This window comes from Opisthocomus hoazin, chromosome 2 (genome assembly GCF_030867145.1).
Source record: "Opisthocomus hoazin isolate bOpiHoa1 chromosome 2, bOpiHoa1.hap1, whole genome shotgun sequence".
Classification (NCBI taxonomy): domain Eukaryota; kingdom Metazoa; phylum Chordata; class Aves; order Opisthocomiformes; family Opisthocomidae; genus Opisthocomus; species Opisthocomus hoazin.
Window position 1 is genome coordinate 83,437,330 of NC_134415.1, and position 23,254 is coordinate 83,460,583.

A 23,254-nucleotide genomic window follows, 5' to 3' on the forward strand; every position below is an offset into this window, starting at 1 on the left:
AACTATCACTAAGATTCAATTTTCCCCAAACTAAACCTAAACTGAAGGTGGTTTTCACCCTTTAATAGTAAAAGGTTTATATATCAGAAAATAGGAGATGCCAAAAAGAGCAGCAGGGCTGAAGTTCATCCCTTCTGGCACTTACATGTCTGCAGAACATATTCAGCAATATAAGAAGCCACAATAGAAATAGGGTGGAAAAAAATGGTATATGGATTAAAACTAGATTCTTAACAATTAACTCTTCAAAGACAGAATGAATAGAATCATAATTTCAGCAGGAGATGTCCATTTCGTAGTGAATTACCAAAATCATGAAAATCATAAAGATATTATTAAAGTTGCAGTAAATATCTACAACATACGGGGAAAACTATATATGGTAATACTAGAGAACTCTTTATCCAAGATATTCCAGGAAAGTTTATTTCTTCACCTCCCTCACCATGTGCTTGATTTAAAGTACTGGACACAGTTTACCCCATAAAATGATTTAGTATATACTATTAACACAGATAAAATCAGTACCAAGTGTAAGACCTATTTGAGAAAAACATAAAACATATTCACATCAATCACAAAGTGATAAATTCTTCTTAAAAGTAAGGTCAAAATAATTATTGTTCTTGCAAAGAAGTCAGCTGAATGTTCTTACGATATTAAGTAGGATCATTGGGCAATATTCACAGTCTTTGCATCACACCTTTTTTTATTCCCACCTATTCTGAAATCCTCAGCTCATGTCCTTCAAAAATCACTGCAGTCAGTGGGAACTTAGCACCTCAGTGCATGCTGAGTCCCATTCTGTGGATTCTAGCAGCCAAACTAATGCCTGTAGTTAGCTTCTAATCTTGCAATTAAAGTTTTGTACCTAGTCAAGAACACCTGACCTGGAAATACTTGCAGGATTGGAATTGCTCTGCAAAACCATATTCCACAAGGTTAGTTCAGTATTTATTTTGTCTGTGGAATATACATGACATGTTATGGAATCTTTCCTCCTCTTTTAAGAATCTTAGTGATTAGCCCTCTCAGTACAGAAGCTTTATTCCCATTTGCTAATGCAAGCCTTGTACTGCTAGCACCTCATTCTCTAAAGAGATCAACATTTTAACAATATTTTATAAATTAAAGTGCAGTGAAAAGTACTTCTTGTTGTTGTTTTTGAACATATGGAAGGCAGCATGTAAGATAAATATAACATATGAAAACATCTAACTTTTTATAAAGTAACTATCTTTTTCTGTTCAGAGAATTCAATGAAATCTATAAACATTGATAAAATATTCCCCAGGTGGGAAAAAGAATGATAAAAAATGTTAGCAATGTAGATAAAATAACAGTGTTTCAGAGCTTCTCTATGGTACTGCAGCAACTAAGATTAATGAACAGAGAACATATGGTTGACATATCACTTACCCATGGGAGTTCCAACGCCGTAACCTTTTGAGTCTATCAGGCCTCCAATCTGTGTTAGGTTACAGTTCCGCTGTGTGACAAACTCAATGGTTGTCGACTCCATTAAAAATGCATAATCAGAGGTAAGCACACGCTGGATACCTTCTTCATTACTTTTGACAAGTACTGACTGCCTCCTGCTACTCATGAAAGCCCACATTTTGTCATAAGTGGAGATTTTGGATTTCTGAAAGACAAATATTAGATGCAAAGTGAGTCAGAATAACATGCTTATGAGAATAAAAGCAAATTCTCAGTTTACACATTGCTCTCTTGTCATATTTCATTATGTGTCAGGTTTTACCCAGGCATTCTTCTAAGGGTGCCCATACCTCTCACCTCATCTGTGCCTCTCATCTTGTCTGTGTAAAACAAAACAGGTGGACAGATTCTCAAGAAAATGTGCAGTATCTGTTGTTTATCTGGTTTTTATTGTTTATGAGTTTTTATGTAGGATGAAGGCCTAAAAGTATTTGAAGTCACTGGAAAACTATAAAGCATTTCACTGTAGCCAAGTTCATCGACAATATTGGTGAGTGTTACAGGAGATTGTGTGGATTCTGGCACATTTTAAATTTTCACTCTTATTTCAATCACTCAGCTTCTCCTGAGCACTTCTGAAAAACTAATGCACAGTGTGGCAACCTGAAACTAACAAAACACTTGCAGATGGCAGTATATGGAGAAAACAGTTGTGAGGGAGAGGGCAGCAAACATTTTATCCCCGGTACACTGCAAAAATGCTTGAAGAAAGATTTTAGGTAAGAGACAGTACCATGCTGTGGTCACACTAATATTAGCTTGCCATTCAGAAACTGACTACTAAAAGTCCTAAAAATGTATATGTGTTTTCTGCTTTAATATTCCCAGAAGGCAAAAAACTGTTGTGATAGGAAGAGAGAGACAGTCGTCTGGGACAAAGGAGGCAGTAGTTTGGCACAAAGTGGTGTTGTGCAACTATAAATGAGTCCCTTTCTTTCACCTCAGCTTCTTTAAAAAAAGCTTTTTTATCTTTAAAAAAGATATTACCTTCTCTCATCTTTGTAAAACACAGTGCTTAAGAGATCATAACCACTGGATATAAATTGAAGGTATTAGAAGCACTAAACATTTCTATTACATTTCCCCATATGTTTACAATGTTTCAGACTCAAGCTGTATCAGAAAATGTTCAATAATGTTAAATCTTGCCTAGTAAATAAAATCTAGAAATACAGCACGAAAACTAGTACAATCAGACTTTTTAAGGAGTCTGTCATCTTTTAATGTTAGCCATAAACATAACTCTGCCATCAGCTCTGGTGGAGATACTAAACAAAGATTGACATGACAAACCTTTCTGAAGTTCACCTGATTGACAGCCATAAACTCTGCCCCAGAGGAGAACTAACAGTGTATGTGGAAAAAAAAGAACATTTATTTAGAAAAAAGATGACTTTGTCCCGCTGCTGAGGTACAATCCGAGAGTTATTTCACTCTGCTAGGGGACTTAGCAAATCAACCATTTGAACTAACTCTAATGTCAATGCTAACAAAACTGAAGACTTTTAGGACTCTGCATGAACATGTTGTTACTGTTCTGAATATAGTCTGTGGCTGATTGCAACAGAATTTGGTGACACTGAAAGGGGAAATAATTTTTCTTCAGAATACATTGTTAATGCATTGAATAGAGAAGACCAAACAGATTGATTTCTGCTCATAGGGTTTGTTTAGAAAATCAAATAATTCTTGCAACCATTCAATGTTTCAGTGTAGCATAACATACTTTAAGCAACACACATCAGCTCTGTAGGAATCTAAATTCCTATGTAATACAAAAAGGAAGGAAAATGAATGTTTTTCAACATTTGTAAAATTTTATCAAGAACCTTTTGACATACAATCTTTACCCCAGTACACAAAACAAATATTTTAGCTGCTATAAGTAATCTGAGCAGTATAAAAAATTGGCATAGAAAACAAATTTAGTAAACTGTTAGATACACATTACTGATGCATATTGAGGGGACAAAAAAAGGAAAAAGTCAAATGAGATACAATAGAAAATAAAGCAAGAATAAACTGTAATAATTACTCATTTCTGTATTACTGCTGAGAAAACAAAAAAGTTCCAGGATGAAAACATGTTAGCAAGGGGAATGGTTGCTCTCTACTGAAGCCTTAGAGCATATGAAAAAATACAATATCCTCTAAAGGACAGAGTGCTTGTATTATGATTACTGATTTAATCAACTAGAATGAAGCCACAGCAACTATTGAAAAAGAAGGAACAAAGACCACAAACAAAATCAGAAAAAGGTCCTGCATAGGATAGCTTGCTTACCAGAATAATTACAACAAACAAAAGTTAAAAAGCCTACACGTGATTAGTGAGACTGCAGAAGATAATACAAAACCTAGAACATGAGTGTATATGGCTCACCAATGTGAAGCTAACAAGGGTTGTAGAAAGTGCACAGTAATTTCTCAGTTTTCTCATATAGGCAGAACACTATAATGTCTTTGCACCGCTTTCTTATACCCCTAAAAGCTAGAAGTCAGAATTGAAATGATGCCAGGGAAAACAGCCCATCTACTTTGATCCCTAAATTCTACCTAGTGTTTAGAAATTCTTACAAAAACAAAAAGTGTGTAGTACAGGTCATTGGATTTGTTTTACAGACAACAATTTTTTATCTGAAAATAAAAACCCAAAATTTGATTCAGGAAAATACGGCCAGGAATGGTTTTCCTCTGTGTCTGGCAAACATTTGACTAATAATGAAGAAGCCAGAACAATCAAAAGCATCAGGACCCCATTTGATATTGAACTAAAGAGAATGACACTCCTATATGTACACATTGCTTCTTGTGGTTATGACCGTGTCGTTCATACGGATAGAAGCAGATGCTGCAATTTGTGTTATGTTTCCATCTTCTTTCACTGTGTGCAAATCAACCTGATTAATCAACTTATGTACTCGATCAACTAAGTGTATTATTTTTTCTGGGTTAGTTCACCACATTGTTTCATCTAACTGGAAATCACTACCTGGAAATCCAACCTAACTTGAAATCAACCAGAAATTATGCCTGTATAAGACAGCTTGTGGTGACATGATTTCTCATGCTTGTGTTCCATTAGTAGTGCTGAAGCCAACGCACAGTAGTCGGAAAGCTACATATACTTTGCAACGTTTGAATTTCACTGGAATAAAAAAAGAAAACTACCTAACAGGAAAGATGGATATGAAAAGGTTTAGCAAATCAAGAAACTCATCTACCCAGTGCATAAATGGTGTTACAATGACATTCGGAGGATACTGTCAGTGACATACTCAGTGTTCATGAAGATCATTGGAAAGTAACTGTGCATATCAGGAATCACAAAAGGAAGCATGGCAAAAGCTCTAAGTGAGCCTAATGCCTCGTACAAATGGAGGCTGGAAACAGAAGGAATCATCATTAGTAATATGTTACTTACTCCTCTGTCCTGAAGCACTGGCTAGGAAAGACAAATATCTGTGCAGTAAATCTCTGGACCACAAGGTTAGAAAAATATCAGGATGTTGAATGAATGCTGGAATAAACAAAGATCAAAGAATACGGAAGCAGACCTCATGATGCAAGACAAGACTGGAGAAGCGCACAGAAAAAATGTGCCAGGCAAATTCTGTCATTTTTCTACAAAGGAAAAATTACAGACCCACTAATTGAGATTTTAATTTTAATGATAGCATCCAACATCTTTCCTGTCTTCTAAAAGAATTTGGGTGTCACAAGCAACACCTCAGCTTTGCTTTTATTCATGCAGTATTTAAACTCAAAAGAGGCAGTAGCAACTAAGGAAAAATTAAAGGTAATAAAGATCTAATCAAATTTTGAGAAAAACGTAAGTTAAAAAAAGAAAGTCAGCAGCCCTGTTTTTATGTATTTTACGAAAGCACCCTCCACCACATAAGAGTTAAACCATTATAATATTTATGTCAAAATAACCCCCACAGACTCCCAATCTTACTATATTATTTTCCATTTATGACACTGCCTATAACAGCTATGTGACTTTGCTTTTACTGAGCACTGCATTCTTAGTGGACACAGGCCACTTTAAGAAGTTGCTTGATTCATGGATTTTTTTGAAGTCCAAAGGAACAATTATGAACTTTTATTCTGACCTTCTGTAATACATAGACTATGAAATGTCACTTCTGAATTACTTCACCAAGCTCGTCACGTATGTCTTTGCGCTGACAAAAAGAATGGCATATGAAAAGTGTCAAATAGCCTTATGTCAAAACCTTTATGTCAGAAACCCCCCCCACGGACTCCCAATCTTACTACATTATTTTCCATTTATGACACTGCGTACAACAGCTATGTGACTTATGTTTTCCTGAGTACTGCCTTCTTAGTGGACACAGGTCACTTTTCTTAAAGATGCTTGATTCATGTATTTTTTTTTAGTTCAGAGGAACAATTATGAACATTTATTCCAACCTTGTGTAATACACAGACTATCAAATGTCACTTGTGAATTACTTCACCAAGCTCATCACTTCTGTGTTTGCACTGACAAAAAGAACGGCATATGAAAAGTGCATTTGTAAAGACCCATCCATACGAGCCTTAGCAAGGTGCGCAACATGGTCTCTCACATGACCTTGACAACTAGCTGGTAGGATATAGACTGGACATATGGAGCACCTACAGGTGGAGAACTGGCTGAGATGTTGAGCTTGAAAGGTCGTAGTTAATAGCTCAAGGCCAGATTGTCATCTTGTCCTGACTGGAGCGCCTCAGGGGTCAGTCCTAGACCTGATACTAATCACTATATTTTTTAACAGTTTAGAAAATGGTATTGAAAGCACCCTCACCAAGTTTGTGGATGATGGTAAAAAGGGAGAAGAGGTAGATATGCTGGAAGAAAGAGCTACCTTACAGAGAGACCTCAAGAGGCTGGAAAATTCGTACAACAGGTGTTGCAAGAGGTTTAATAAAGAGAAGTGCAAAGTACATCCTGGAAGAAAGCAGTCACAAGCATTCGTACTGGCTGGGAATTGAGAGGCAGGAGTGTATCTTCGCTGAAAAGGACTTACAGATGCAAGAAGACAGCAAGCTGAACATAAGTAAGTAGCCCATCCTTGCAGCAGGAAAGCTAACTGCAGGCTGTATCAGCAAGACTATAGCCAACAGAGCAAGAGATATGATTAATGCACAATACTTCACACTTGTCAAGCCACACCAGGAACATTGCGCCCAGTTTTGGTCCTCCAAGTTCAAGAGAGATGATAAAATTGGAGTGATCAGATGGTTGCGGATCTTAAATTACAAAGAAAGATTGATGAAAATGGGGTTGTTCAACCTAGAGAATGGAAGCCTTGCACAGAACCTAATCATGTTCTTCCACTACCGAAAAGAGAAGGTTAGAGAGTAGTTGAAGGTACTCCCTTCAAGAGGGTGTATGGTGACAGGATAAGCAGCAATGGCCCAAGCTACTGAAGGGAAATTCTTTGCGGATGTAAGAAAAAAATCTTCACCATGAGAGAAACTAAGCAAACTATTCAAATTTTGATGGTGAGCAGTTTCAAGAAAACAAACTAAAACATCATTTCCTGTTTGGAAAAAAACCCAAAACAAACAAAACCAAACCAAAAAACATTGTGAACTTATGTAGTTTGTACAACAAGCCAAAGGCAAATCCATTATTAGCTAGTGATATGTTTGTTTTGCTATCTTTTCCATCCTTCAGTCCTTTGAAATGCAAGTAGACTAATCTGAATTATTTCATACATGACCCCTTGAAAATCCTGAACACCACTATGGGAATCCAGGCTGAACTGTTCAGATAATACATTTATTTTATTCATACCTTATCCGGTTTTTAAGTTGGACATTTTGTTTTGGCATACGCCCTAAACCCACATAGCTGTGAAACAAGCTAGAAGATGCATTTCTGATGTTCTTAACAATGGCAAAAGCACTAACGGATCTCAAGATTTTTTCTAAACATAAGAAAGCTAGATGTCAAATTTAGGTGAAGCAAATGTTATAGACGATCCTTTTATGGCTCATAGCTGTACTAACACATTTGGGATATGTCTCCAGTACTTTAGGCCATAAAGGATTAGCACCATAAATCGAGAGACAAACAAAGTTAATTAACTGAGTACATTTCAAATCATAGTATGACAGGCTTAAAGCTGAAAGAGTAAAGCAACAGCCGAAAGTAAAGAATGTTTTAGGAATTCTGTAGTTGTCCTCAAGTACTATAAATACAGTGAAATTCAAAGATAAGGCTATCTGAAAGAATTTGAACACTTGCATAAATATAAATAAATTCTAAAAAAAACATAAATATCCTTCTCTTCCCTGAACTGTCACCAAATGGAAATTCATAAAGGCTGATTCCTACTGCTCAAATATCTAGCAATGAGCAGTGATGTGTTTGCTCTGTTGTGCATCTTTTTTACTTCTTGTTTCTGTAATTTATATCTGTGTACACTGATCCACCTCTCCCAGTTTTTAGTACAAATCTGAATTCTTTGGAATAGGTACTGTTTTCTCCAGACTGCTGTCCTGTTCTTGATTAAAACAGAACCAATTCTCTTTTAGTGAATTTGCCACTCTTTTAGTGGCATCTGCCACTCAGTTTATTGCCACCCTGCTCTATACAGCAACACTGCTCAATGTTTCTGAAGTGGACAATGATGGGGTCCTGATCCATTACTGGGACTTCTGAGCTAAACAGCAATATACGCAAATAATGATAAATATCAGAATCAGCTACAGGAATCTGAATGGAAGATATTAGATCTTGTTAATTTTTTTGCTTTACACAGTATCACTACATGTCCTGTTTCCATATATTTTAAATAATCAATTTAAATTTGTTTTAATGACTGAAATAATTTCTATTTTCTGGTAAGCCTTAGCTAATTCTACACTCCAAAAGTAAATGCGTTTTTTTGAGGCAGCAGAAGCAGCATGTTTAATGATTTTGACATAGCTGAGCCCACTACATGGAAAAAGCAATTGGTCTTAATTACATATCTACATCTGATATAATATGACGCCTTAGACATTCCAAACTCTGCATATGTGCAGTGCACAGTTTTGAATAATTGCTATAGGCTCAAGCATAGCTTTTACAGAGTACTGTTCTCATCACTAGCACCTTAAGTATATTGAAAGTATTATACATATCTCCATCTGTGCTGGACAGTAGACCAGACTTAAATCAGCTTAGCTGTCCTCTATCACCCAACACACAGACCATGTTAATTCATGTGAACTTCTGAGTATCATTTGCTTTGCTGACCAGATTAGCAACTACTTATAAAAATTAGCTTTGTAGTACTATATTTCCTTTATTGTATCCCAGAACTGTGAGACTGATTTTTTCACAGTCATGAAAGAAAAGTGAAAAAGACATTCTCTTTTTTTATCAAACTGGTCTCATTGACTCTGAACTTAGGGCATTTCCTTTCTTCTTTTTTTCCCTTTTTTTTTTTTCTTTTTTTTCCTCTGTTTTTTCAGAACTGCTGAGGCCTGAAAACCTCTAAGTGAATCAGCTGATTAAGATTTTGCTGTGTCAGCATAAAAACAGTAAAACCAATGCATACAGCAATCTCTCCTCCACAACGGCAGTTTTCATGGTCCATAGAGTACAAATAAAAAAATATAGGAAAGGGGTACAAAAGGTGTTTCTGCCAAGAATGAAGATGTTTATACAAGGAGTGAAAAATGCAATGCTTGGAGACAGATATTTTTACTCTTGCCCTGATTGTGCTGACTTTGTGTTTTTAGAACCAAAGATTTTACACAAATGTTAAATATTTAAAGGGATTTATGGTAAAAAAAACCCAGAATCTAATGCTATTGAAGTAAGTTTTCACTATTAGCTTTGACCTGGAATTAGGTAAGGATTTTATAGCTCCATAATCACTAATGGATTTCAGAAAACTTCCTTGCCTTTTATAGCAGAATGATCTGTAATCCTCTACTGAATTATAACTAACATCAGAACAGTTCATTTGGAAAATACTGCGGAAGATGACAAGTGTGATATTTCTCACACTTCTGTAGGTTTCTTCCCTTACAAGTAGGAATAAGACAGTAAGAAAATTTAGTCTGGTTTTAAAGCAGATCCTATATGCTGCATGTTCTGTAAAGATAAACCCTTTTCGGCTCACTCTGCCCATTCTCAGATTAAAGCTGCGGTACAAAACTCCACGTTTCATTTGCACTGCATCTGGAATCAATCTCCTTTTCCAAAAGTAGTAAGTGCATAATTTCCTCATTGGAACTGAGCATGAAGTTCACAAATACTACTTTGAACATTTACCCCTAACAGAGTAAGAATTTGTCACAATACCATGATTTTAACAAATGTAATCTCACAGCATCTACATTACCATGGAAGGTGTTTGTGCAATGTTCAAAGCAAAATTAATACGCACTATACCAAAAGCATTCTATTGCTGTTGTGACTTACAAGAGACTCAAGAGACAGCATTAAAAAACAAACTCACTGCATTCAAGATCTCTTTGAATGAGGAGAAGGGATAGAAAGCCCACTAACTGCTATTTGCTAATTTGTTGCCCAAAACAGTTAGGAATAAATATTGTTCCATTATCTTCACAGATTTCAAAAAGTAAACAGAAGTCCTACTGTTCTCTTTTTTTTCTTTTGGCATCTGTTCATCAGCAGCAATAGAATTAGTTATTGCCTGTAATAAACAGTCATCAAAATCAGTCTAGTGGTACACACAGATTGTTGGGTTTTTTCCCCCAGTAAATTCCCCCATCAGTTCTGTTGCCAAACATAACAAAACCCTGAACATCCAAAATAACCAATAATTTCAAGTATTGCTTTACAAAATAGCTTATGTAAAATATTTGCCAGCTATAGATTAGCATAAGCCATCACCGAGGTATTCTGCAGTGGGATTTGGATTTAGCATTCAGTCATTTTTTATTACAGTGAGTAAATTATCAAAAACACTGGACCACATGTGCTAGCTAAGAACAGCTGAGTCTTTCTCTGTACTCGTCTGACCTTGGTCACCAGAAAATTGGAGTTAATTCAGGCAAACAGGATTGATGCCATATGTGGTTAATATCAAAAGTACAGAGGAGTGGTAGGATACAGATCAGAAGTGTTGTTTGTTAGCAAATGTCTCAGGTCTTGGAATAATTCTGGCAGTTTTACCTTGAAACACCTGTAGTCTCCTAAACAACATACTTGAGAAGATAAGAAACATAGAACTTAAGGACCTGCTTTCCTCCAACAATGGAGAGGTTAAAAAAAATATTAAAATATCTGGGATGAAATGTTACAGTAAAAGACACAGAAACTCTCCAGCCAAACTAGTTACTGAAGAATACATCATGAAGAATTCATCTTCATGCGTAGATGAATTTACATGTGTTCAACTAGTGATCTGTACAGAAAATATGAGCAATAGCAGAGTTACAAGATGTAGTTTTAAATATTTTATTAGCATTGATGTAGAGAGTCCCTATCCAACATTTCAGAAGTTGATGGGGAAAACTGCAGTACTGACAAAATTTTATTACATGTCAAAAGTTTGAGTAAGATACAATTCAAGTGTTCATTTTCATACTGCAATATGGACACCTGCAATATGTGATTATAGGGAGTGTAAACACAGTTGGTAAAGTAGTTTAACAGAGAAGGGGATGTAGTATAGCTTCTGAAGGCTAAAGTGGTTTTACATAGGCTCTGCTCTACTTCTAATTTGGAACAGCCAGAACAGCAAGCCTATTGGAGAACAGTGGGGAAAAGATTCTCTTTCCAGCATAACTAACTGGTGTATTCCAGTTCTGTCAAGAGGGAAGTGCTTAATATTAGTGGGATTAAAGTAACTGGGAATTTCCAAGGAAAGAAAAAGGAAGCGAAAGTTCATCACCAGTTTATCAATTTTAATATTCAGTGACTTAAATCAGTCGTATTAATGTTTTCTGTTACATAATACACCAAAACTTAGCCAAAGACAATTCTAAGATTTCTTGGGCTAATTCTGTGCCAACTACTTCTTTTGTTATTGCTTATTAGGTATTAGTAGATAACCGAAATGTGCAGAATCACTCTTGGAAAAAAAAAATAAGTAAAATAAAAAGACCATTTTGAGAAAGATTATTGTATGTGGTATTGTGAAACTACTGAATTCAAAATTCCAGTATTTTATATGTTTATGCAGAGGAAAAGCAAAAGTAAAATCAATGAAAATCCATGTGCTACATTTCCACTACCCTATAGCAACTGCAGAAACTTGTGCTGTTCGAAATCTACCTGCAAAACCATATAGTTTGCAGTTTCAGTAGAACCTTGGCTACTATGTCTTTAGGAATACATTAGACTGAACATTAAATTCACATTTGAGACGTCTGAGCACATTTGGTGTTAGCTGTAGGAACAAATACTTATTTCTGGTACAACAGTGAAGTGGTCTATCATGTCTGCACTGGGAAGGGTCCATCATATGGTATAGCCTAAGCATTGCAGCCTGAAAATTATGGATGTTCTATTACTGTTAGTTGCCCTGGATTCTTGGAAATATGAAGGTGAAAAGTACTGTAACTTCTTATTTCTTCCCATTTTCAATATTTTCTCTGTGCACTTATAATGTAAACACATAACAGAAATCAAAGGTAAAATGATATGAACATTGAGCCACATCAGCCAGAACAAGGAAATAGGAAATTAGGCTGATGTGCCTTGCCTCCATCCTCACCTTTTTTTTTCCTACATGAGCAAATATGACAAGTACATATCCCACTGGAGAGACAATGTGAAACTTCAGTGATAAACACAGAGAATTCAGAGATCATTTATGTCTCTCAGTAGTACACAGATCAAATTTCTTAAAGTCAAACTTCCAATACAAAGCTAGTATACTACTCTGATGTTTATTATTTACACAAATATTATACAAATTAGAGAAGAAGAAGAGAAGGATATAAATGCTATGCACTTGCCTAACTTTCCTCAAAAGTTAAAAGTTCTTCAAAGCCTATTAAATACTTGAGATAAACAAAAAAATCTGATTTCTGTCTTACAGAAAATCTTGGCATTTCATCAATTACAGACACTGATTTGCAATGCAAAGTGGAATAAGAAACTGTGAAATCAAGATTCAAAAAAGCTTACATAACAATGTATTAGGAACAAAGTAGACAGAACGACAGGAAAAGAAATAGAAGAGAGCAAATTTTCATATTGATTTCCCTTACAAAAAAAAAAAAAGACCATAATAAAAATCAAAACTTAACCGTGGAAAAATCTTTATTTTGCAAAAAATTATTTTTTCATTCCTGAGCTGGCATAATAATTTTCTTTGGTACTCATCAAGATCACACCATGTAAGCTCCAGAGATGCCTTAATGATATTTTAAGCTTTCTAACTAAAAATTTCTACTAATTCCCACAGTAGAAGACTTTTATTATTGACTAAAATACTGATTTACATTTATTTACTTGTACACGGTACAAGTAAACTACACATGGTAAAAGCAATTACACTTTATTATCTACGAATTTTGGGGTCTGCACAGAATTTTGTACTAACAATTAAATGAGTCAAACATGACTTGAAATAATTACATTACTACATGATTTCACGTAATTACTCTGTGGCATGTGACATCTGAAATATAGCCAAGGGGACAAACAGATATTTGACATTATATACTGCCACACTCTAGCGGAAATCCATGTGCCGTCACAGAAATATTGTATGGGCTGGTATGTGATATCATAAATCCTAGAAAATACATTGTATTAGTGATTGTACAACAACATCAGAACTGCTAAGGATTGTAGACATTTCCTCCATGGAGCTGCCAGGTGTAGCTGTGCATCATACTGCGGATTCTGTTTCTCCCTGTCAAGCTGTCAGTAAGTTGATCAAATGGACATCAAAAAGTAATTCTGTTATTCATCCAGTAAAAGGCTAATGGGAAATTCAATTTCTGATGAAGTTTGAGCATAAGATAAATTTAGCTAAATTTATATTAATATCTTTGTTGACCTGCTTACCAAAACAAGCCAACCTTTTCTGGCTGCTATCATATTATTCTGCTGAGCTGTTTCAAATAATAACAACTGTGACTAAAGTGTTTGACTTTATTCCTTGTTTTTTTTTGTTTTAATTAAACTATTTGTGAAAAGTAAGAAAATTCCATTGTATGGAATTTCATGGAGATTAATTTATGAATAACTATTTTAGAAACTCTTAGTGAATAGTAACTAAATAAGTACTAAATCACTATAATAAAAGCTAACATCAGTACCTGTGACTGACTTCATGTTCTGTTGTTCATATGTATCACATAAGACTGAAAGCAATGGCAACAAAAATAAAGTGAAAGCACAGAAAACTAATAGAATTCACTCAAACCTCTATGCCATGCCACTTATGTTTCTCTAATTTCCATGTAGTTTGACAAAATGAACAGTTATACTGAAAGTGCTTGTGATTGTATTTTGACACATTTACTGATACAAATGTCAATGTGTTATTTTGGTTACATTGTTTCAGGTGCCCCTTCACTACTCAGACAGGATCGCAGAGATCACCTATGAGTTTGAAAGCCATTGTGCTGGGAAATGTGTTATAGCAACACTGCAAGTCTGATTTCTCTGCATATTCCAAACAGAAAAGCAGTCAAAGCAATGACAGTACAAGCAGCTTCCAACATAACAAAGCGCATGAAACTTTTTGGGGAAGAGAATAGTTTCATCTCCAGTTTGAATGTTGGTCATTTGCTGAGGTTGCTTAAAATGGTGCCATTTAACATAATAGGTTTTTCTAATGAGGACCTGGGTGAGCAGTTGAACTGACATATCATTAGTTCATTTTATAATAAACAGACAAAGATAGGTGATAAACATTATCTGTCAGCAATAAAATTAATGCAGAAGAATAACCTGCTTTAAGGTGTATAGCTTCATAAATATCTTCTAACTTTAGCCATAAGACCCTAATCAGCTATCATCTTTTCATCTCAGCAATAGTTAACTTCAGTAGTGTGCATCAACACTATGAAATAGTAAATCACTGTATTATAGTAAATCACTATATAAATCAATATATTATAGTAAGTCACTATGTAAATCACTATGTTATAGCAAATCATTTTAATAAAAGTTAACATCAGTACCTGTGACTGACTTCACGTTCTGTGTGTCTCATAAGACTGAAAGCCATAAGACCCTAATCAGCTATTATTGTCTCACCTCAGCAATAGTTAACTTCAGTAGTGTGCATCAACACTATGAAATAGTAAATCACTGTATTATAGTAAATCACTATATAAATCACTATATTATAGTAAGTCACTATGTAAATCACTATGTTATAGCAAATCATTTTAATAAAAGTTAACATCAGTACCTGTGACTGACTTCACGTTCTGTGTGTCTCATAAGACTGAAAGCCATAAGACCCTAATCAGCTATTATTGTCTCACCTCAGCAATAGTTAACTTCAGTAGTGTGCATCAACACTATGCATTCAATGTCATTTCTGAAACTGGGACAAGTACCATAATCTTGTTAATCTGCATTTCTGTTCTTTTAATTTTATTCTGGTTTATGTTTATCTGACAAAGTTGCACAGAACCTTCCAGGAAGGTGCCAATTCACTAAAGATCTCTGGGATTAGTATATTCTTGTTCATCATAACAGATGTGATAGCATCTGTCAATTAGCACACTCTGTCCATTCAGATCATGGCAGTATTTGCTGTAATTCGAGGATCTTTTTTTTTTTCCTAGTAAACATATTCTATGGCTAACTTTACACTATGAGAATGGATATAACTAGATATTATGGTATCCTTGTCTTTTAATCCACAGAAATAACTCTTAAATGATTAAGTCTAAAGAAACAGTAAATGAAAAAATATATGCAAGGCACAGTCCCATAATCATTACATTTTCTTTGCATACTAATTAATCTCCATTGATTTTCTCATTTTGAGTTAAATGCAAGAATAAAGAAAATCCCAGTCATTTGCTAATTTGTTCTTATTACTCCAGGGCTGCGTAATCATACAGCATGATTCTTCTGGGTTTGCCTCCTAATAGTCATTATCCTAAAGGGACTTGTATTTCCTTCATTATTAGGTTCAGGAAAAATTTTAGCAACCTATAGGTCTGAGCCTTGAAACAATTGTCTAGCTTGAGTTAAGGAGAGCTAAAAATTTGAAATGGTTCATCTTCCATTCCAGTGCTGACACTGAAGCTGGTAAAGGAAGGGAGAAGCAGGTCGTTATGTGTTGTTAATGCAATTACTGCTCCCTTCCTGAATGCTCTTATGTAGATTTCTTCCAAGTAAGATCCATTTAAGAAGCTTTAATTCAAACGCATACGTAACATGTAAGCAAAAGAATAGTTCGTGTTCTCTGAGAGGACAGTGCATGTGCCATTGTCCCAGATTACCACAGCAATCACAGAATCACAGAACTGTTGAGTCTGGAAGGAACCTCTAGAGATCACCTAGCCCAAAATCCTGCTCCAGACAAAGTCTAGTAGAATAGGTTACCCAGGACATTGTCAAGGGTTTCAATATCTCCAAGGATGGAGACTCCACAGTCCCTCTGAGCAACCTGTTCCAGTACTTAACCCTCACAGCAAAACCACAGATTTTTCTCATGTTTAAATGGAATTTTTCATATTTCAATTTATGCACTTTGTCTCTTCTTTCACTGGTTATCACTGAGAAGAGTCTGGCTCAATTTTCTTTACACCCTCCCACCAGGTATTTACAAACGTTGTCAATGGCCCCCACCCCTAACCTTGCTTTCTTCCAGGTTACCCAACTCTCTCACTCTCTCTTCTAATGACAGATGCTCCAATCCTTTAATGTACTTTGTTGCTCTTCATTAGACTTGCTCCAGTATGACACTATCTCCCTTGTACAGGGAAGCCCAGATCTGCATGCAGCACTCCAGATGTGTCTCACCAGTGCTAAATGGAGGGGACAGGTCACTTTCCTGCATATGCTGGCAATGTTCTGCCTAACGCAGACTAGCTGGTCAGCCTTCCAAACTGTACTAGTACATGGGGTTATGCCTTCCCAGGTACAGGGTTTTGGCTTTTTTCTTTTGTCGACTTGCATGAGGTTCCTGTCTGCCCATTTCACCAGGCTCTGAATGGCAGCACAACCTTCTGGTCTGTTAATTACTCCTCGAAGTTTTGTATCATATGCAAACTTGCTGAGGGTCCACTCTGTCCTACCATCCAGGTAGGTTTAACCCTCTGTTCCCTCTTATTTTAATTCCATCTTCTCTACTGTACATAGACATCAGATTGCTAACATTCTCAGAAGACAAAACAGAATCCCTGGTGTCCCTAACATACGAATGAAAGTCAATCACTAAAATTTTTTTTTTTTTTCTACAGAAAAATTATTCAAATCAGTCTCAGGAAAGTCAGTTTCTTTGTTCAAAATCAAGTTTTCAGAATGCTGTTTGATTTATCTCTATAATTTTCCTTAGCTCTTAGCTCTCTTCCTATTGATTAGAAAAAAAGGGGTTTGCTTTATTTTGATATTCAAGTCTTGAGTTCTTATCTTAAAAAGCTTTACTGATAATTTATTAAAACTTCCCCTATGTGCCTTAGCAACCTGAATCTGATTTTGTGACCTTTATGTCTTATTTTATAAGTTGAATCTGTGTTAAATCACAGAATCACAGAACCACAGAACCACAGAATGGTAGAGGTTGGAAGGAACCTCTGTGGGTCATCTAGTCCAACCCTCCTGCCAAAGCAGGGTCACCTACAGCAGGCTGCACAGGACCGCGTCCAGGCAGGTCTTGAATATCTCCAGAGAAGGAAACTCCACAACCTCCCTGGACAGCCTGTTCCAGTGCTCCGTCACCCTCAGAGGGAAGAAGTTCTTCCTCATGTTCAGCTGGAACTTCCTATGCTTCAGTTTGTGCCCATTGCCCCTTGTCCTGTCGCTGGGCACTACTGAAAAGAGTTTGGCCCCATCCTCCTGACACCCTCCCTTAAGATATTTATAAGCATTTATGAAGTCCCCTCGCAGCCTTCTCTTCTTCAGGCTAAACAAGCCCAGTTCCCTCAGCCTTTCCTTGTAGGAGAGATGCTCCAGTCTCCTAATCATCCTCGTAGCCCTCCGCTGGACTGTCTCCAGTAGCTCTTCATTTTTCTTGAACTGGGGAGCCCAAAACCGAATGCAGTACTCCAGATGTGGTCTCACTAGGGCAGAGCAGAGGGTATATAGAGGGTATATAGAGTATATATAGAGAGTATATATTGATAGATATAGGTATACAGAGATATATATATATATAGGTATATAGAGAGAGACTGTATAGAGTATAACCCTTTCTACGTAGTGGCTTCTCTTAAGCCTCCTATATTTTCTGGGAGAGACCAGGAAGGAGTTAGGTGTTTTAGATGCAGAAGAGCATCATAAAACTTGCAGTGGAAGGTATTGCAGCCTTGAAATACAATTCTTAAGATTTGAGGAATAACTAGTGAATCTGTACAATATTGGGACTTATATTCAATGATTCGCAGAAATATACGATGTCTGCCATATCCAACTAGCTGAATCACCTTTGTGTCCATTTACAATTCTACCTGTTTCTTCTCTGAGGTATCCAGAAATATGTATCTCCTTATGCATCTGCAATGATCTGCAAGAGGAAGGTCATTTGGGAGGGTTGAAACTATCTCTTTTGAACACTCTTTGGAAGTAAACTACTCATTATCTTTTCAAATACATGACCTGTGGCTAGATAGATAGAGGTCATCTGAATAGATCAAGATACAATCTGTTCTGAGAAAAAGTATGGACATAGCACAGTTTATTGTTAGGTAAAGGAAGAGAACTAGAACTTTTTTTCTTTATTCTAATTTAATATAATTGGGTAAGTGGAGGAAAGGGAGAGCCAGATAGAAATATGTTGAGCCTCCACAGCTTGACCAATTTACTCCCCTTAGAGTAAAGAGGAGTCTCTATGAAAGACCCACTCTCCACACTTGATGGAAGCATGTTGATTAAAAGTCTCCACTGTGTATGTGCACATATATATTTACTTATATATTGGGGGATATTTATGACAAAAAAAGCCAAACAAACAAACAATTTGTTGGAGACAAAGGCATTCCCAGACATGACTATTCCTTCTGATAAAAGTTTTGTTGAAATAGATCTTTCCATGAACACTTTTTCTTTTGACAAATCGGCATTGTTTGAAAAAATGATCTGCAATGTGAAAGTCCCTTTTCTTCTCTCATTCCTAGGTTTCAGACCAAAGGACTAGGTTCCTCCTGTCTTGTGATAGGTGCTTAGAAGTCAGGCATCTAAACTATACCCAGTCTTGAAGTTCTTTATATCATCAATGGAGAGAAACAGGAACCACAACCATGCAGGCAATTAATTCTCCCTGGTTTTATCACTGATCTTCGTACCCTTTGTGTCTTTACTCCCTTCTAATGTTCCTCTCTCTATCTCCATTAATTATAAAAGGATAAAAACCTGGTTTCAACCAGATGCAGAACTTATGGGTTGCTACACTAAGTTGAGATGGGATTCACATCATTTTTTGCCATCATGAACTCTAATTTTCATGGGATTTTGAAACTCAGAAATGTGCAACAGCTCACGGGGCTTTAACCTTGACATTTCGTGCATTCTTGAAGAAGCATAAGTTCCTGTGTCAGTGCTGATGAGTAATGTATAAATATTGAAAGAATGTCATAAAATTAATTTGATTATAAAAGTAAGGGCACACATGTGAAGCTCTCACTTGCGCATTGAATTTGAGCCTTACTCTAACAAAAAAGGATTTCTCTTTGCTTACCTGACTCTGTTGATAAACAACTTTACAGTTGTCTGCCACTCTCAGTGCAAAATATCAGCATCATTATTTTTGTCAGGATTTTTGAGACAGGTTGAATATGATAGAAAAGCAGAGAGACACCAAGACAGAACAAAAACACGAATCTTGAGATACTAAGAATTTTCATAGAGCTATTTCATTTAAGACCAGATGAGGATAAGAACCTACCGTCTCGTACCTGTATTACTAGAATTCTGTTTCCCAGGAAATGTTAAATGACTTTATTTATATTGTTCTAAGACTGTCATTCTCAAAATAATTCCTGTTATTAAATAAATAATTTTCTTCACCATAATCACTTTGGTGGTTTCCACATGACACTAAAGGGGAGTGCATGAGAAAGGGTAGCACTACCATTGCTCTCTGAAGAGAGAGAATTTCTTATTACACCTATTCTTGCTGTGCAACTTTGCTGCTTGCAACAGTAGCCATTAGCAGAAAAGAGTATCTAGACATTCTTTATTTGTTCTTAACAAAAATCTATATATGGTAAACATTTAATGATTACCTGAACATGAGCAGACATCTACTGTACAGTGTAACCTTGAGTAGCCAAGAAAGGGAGTTATAATAAGAAATAACTGGGCATCTTTGTTTGCTAGTACCAAGCTATGTGGAGCAATACATGAAAGAGGAAAGAAGACAGTTCAGTGATTTGATAGTACAAATAGTCAAGAAGATGCACTTCAAACAGTTTCCAAGGTAACTGGCTCTGAGACTGGAGTCTCTAAGTATGGGTACAAACAGGTTTGCAACTCTGAGACAGAAGACAATCAATGGAAAATAAATAATTAAAAGAGAGGACAATTGAACAAAAGAACTTCAAAAATTATGCTTAATGAAAAATATTAGTAGAAGAATTGTATTAAAAAAATTAGTGCATATTAGTGGTTTCAGAAAAACAAATGTTTTCATTTTCATTACATGCATCTGGGTAAAGTATAAGTGTATGGTTTCACATTAAAAGCTACTTCTTCACAAATACATCTGTTCTTTTGTAATGTAACATTTGTTAACATTTATTGCTTAAACTTTGTCCCGGTTAAGTACCAGTAAATAGAGAAGACATATTTCTGCAAAATTTCAGATTTTCTTTGACATAGTCATAATTATTACCTAATAGATTTAGACCACAAGATGAATGGATATTGCTGTAGGCTTTGATACATGGAACATTTGAATATTTAGCATGGCAATTGTTATCAAACACATTCAAACAACAATGCTTCCCTGAAAGGCCAGTACCTAAATGGCACTGACAGTGTGCTATGTTTAAAAACTAACGTTGCTTTTTAATATTTTAAAATGACAATAATTATTTACCGAACAGTGATATTTCTAGTAATTTATTTTAAGAGGATAAGAGGTCATTCTGAAGAGTTAAATTACGTCTCACATGCATGACTGTATTTTAGAAACATCTGTATATACAAACAGATCTGCCTCATTTAAAGCCTTAATTCCTTCCTGCTGCTTTACTTGTCCAAGAACCCTAAAATTAAAGCACAACTTTTGTGTGTAATATTCATACAGGAAGATGTAGATACAATTCTCAAACAGGTTTGTACTCTATCTGGGGGTTCCGAGCCTGAATGACATAAGAAGACAGACACCTTTAAAGATGAACAGCTAATCCTTTAGTCATAAACTAACACGTCAGACAAATGCATCAGATCCTATCTTCTACAGGCTGAATACAGATAAATAAGCAACCACGTCTTAGGCATGCAGTTTATCCTCTGCAGTACATGGATTAACGTCTGATACTAGCTAGTGAAGTGCAGCACGGATGTACATTACCAGAGCCTTAGAGAATTCTGAATGAACAAAACAAAAACTATGCACCACATTCTGTCAGTATTTAGGCTCTATTCAAGAAAATGAAAAACCACGAATACAAGTTTGGAATCTGGAACTTTGCTTACAATCTTCCCATAACTCAAACACGTGCAAATGTGGTGAAGGATACTGAAGCTCCATTATAATAATTGAAATTTATAACAAAATTATAAGTATATATTACATATTTTTATATAAATATAGAAAATATATAATATATAATTACATACCTTATATTAATTTATCATAATTATTCAACAAAATACTTCCATGAGAATTTCTTCCATGTCTCTTTTATGCTCAAAAACTTTAAAGCATAGTAGGCAACATTTTTGTCACCTTAAGATGTTTTGAGCACGGTCATAACAGTTTGCAGAAAGTGCAGGAGCCCAAGTGTTTTGGTGCCTGAGTATCTAATACATACAGAAGCACTCAGGTATTTAGGTATTTCTGTAGGTAGATATTGCACTAATGTTCATAGCTCTTCCTAATATGTTTATAAGAGATTGTTAGACACATACTATAACATACAGGATGTATTTATCTCATTATTAATGGTTGCCTACTGAAATCAAGATAGCAGGGGTCTGTGTGAAAAAAGCTATTGTGTTATGCTAAGTACAATCACAAGATCAGTAAATTTTCATGTGTAGTGGGAAGAAAAAACAGGAAATCAGAGTTTAGGCTGGATCACTTCCACTCTAAGACAAGGAATCTAACACAGAAAATAAACATATATGTTTTATTGTTACCATAAATCACTGTCTTAATGTTTAAAGTGGACAGACAACCATTTGGAAGCTGGTATGGGAAGCCTACAACTAAAAAGTCTTGGAAGTCTTGCTCTGATACTCATGGGAAAGAACAGAAGTAGCCTGATTTGTATGTGAACCTTTTCAAAGTGCTTAATTTTACAATTAACAGCATCAATTTTCTATTGTATTTTTGTGTACTCCTGTGTGAGGCCAGAGAGCTTAAGTCCATGATGTTGTTGCTGCTACCTTTCCACTGCTAGCAAAAAATAACATATCAAGGAAAATCTGATTCCCAGCAGGGAATTAGAACCATCAGAAAACGTCGAAGGCAAATAAACTGAGTGCATAAATGTGTATGTAGGGGGATTTCTTTTATTATTATTATTATTGACTCTCTCTTTCTATTTTCTCCCCTCTTACTCAGTCTCTAAGATTTAAAAAGGAAATAAAGAAGCAATACATGAATTTAATCAGCTTTCAGCTTTCATTCTTTTACCATGAACTTCATGAAATTAATGGAAATGAATTTTAGAAGTTTCTTCAAGCAATGTTTTTTGTCACTACACATTTTCTGTCACTGCATCTTTTGAATCTTGGAAATCAGATTGATGAACCTTTGATATTGATATTATATCTATCATCGTGCAACTTGTGAAAGATGCCACCCTTACAAACTACAACCCTTCAGTCTTTCAGAGAAAACATGCGTAACAGAATTTTAAACTTCTGAGGACTTCACCATCCACAATGTTCATTCTGAAATAAACAGTCTTAAAAAAATGTAATCAGTCTTAACCTCTGTTTCATTTTGATACTAGGTCCTCTTTAAAGGCATCTATGACACTCACATAATGCTGACTGTTGGATCAGCTTTTGCATGGTGACACCTGTAAAAGTCATCTTAATTTGTCTGCAACACAGGCCCAACCACAGATAACATACATAATCAAGTTCACCCTCAGCAAGTTTGCAGATGACACCAAGCTGAGTGGTGCAGTTGACACACCAGAAGGATGAGATGCCATCCAGAGAGACCTAGACAAGCTGGAGAAGTGGCCCTGTGAGAAACTCATGAGGATCCACAAGGCGAAGTGCAAGGTCCTGCACATGGGTCGGGGCAAAACCTGGTATCAACTCTGGGGGATGATGAGATTGAGAGCAGCCCTGCTGGCAAGGACCTGGGGGCACTGGTGGATAAAAAACTGGACATGAGCCATCAACGTGCTCTCATGGCCCAGAAGGTCAACCGTATCCTGGGCTGCAGAAAAAGAAGCGTGGCCAGCAGGTTAAGGGAGGTGATTCTGCCACTCTGCTCTAGTG

The 23,254-nt window shown here is 36.0% G+C and overlaps 1 protein-coding gene across 4 annotated transcripts in view; it reads right to left on the reverse strand.

Annotated features, from left to right (window-relative positions):
- Nucleotides 1–23,254, reverse strand: part of GRIK2 (glutamate ionotropic receptor kainate type subunit 2) — a 439,202-nt gene that overhangs the window by 36,180 nt on the left and 379,768 nt on the right. For all 4 annotated transcript variants that reach the window (XM_075414313.1, XM_075414311.1, XM_075414312.1 and 1 more), the window contains one exon: nt 1,420–1,645. In XM_075414313.1, coding sequence (XP_075270428.1) covers nt 1,420–1,645 — 226 coding nt within the window. The remainder of the gene's footprint in view (nt 1–1,419; nt 1,646–23,254) is intronic.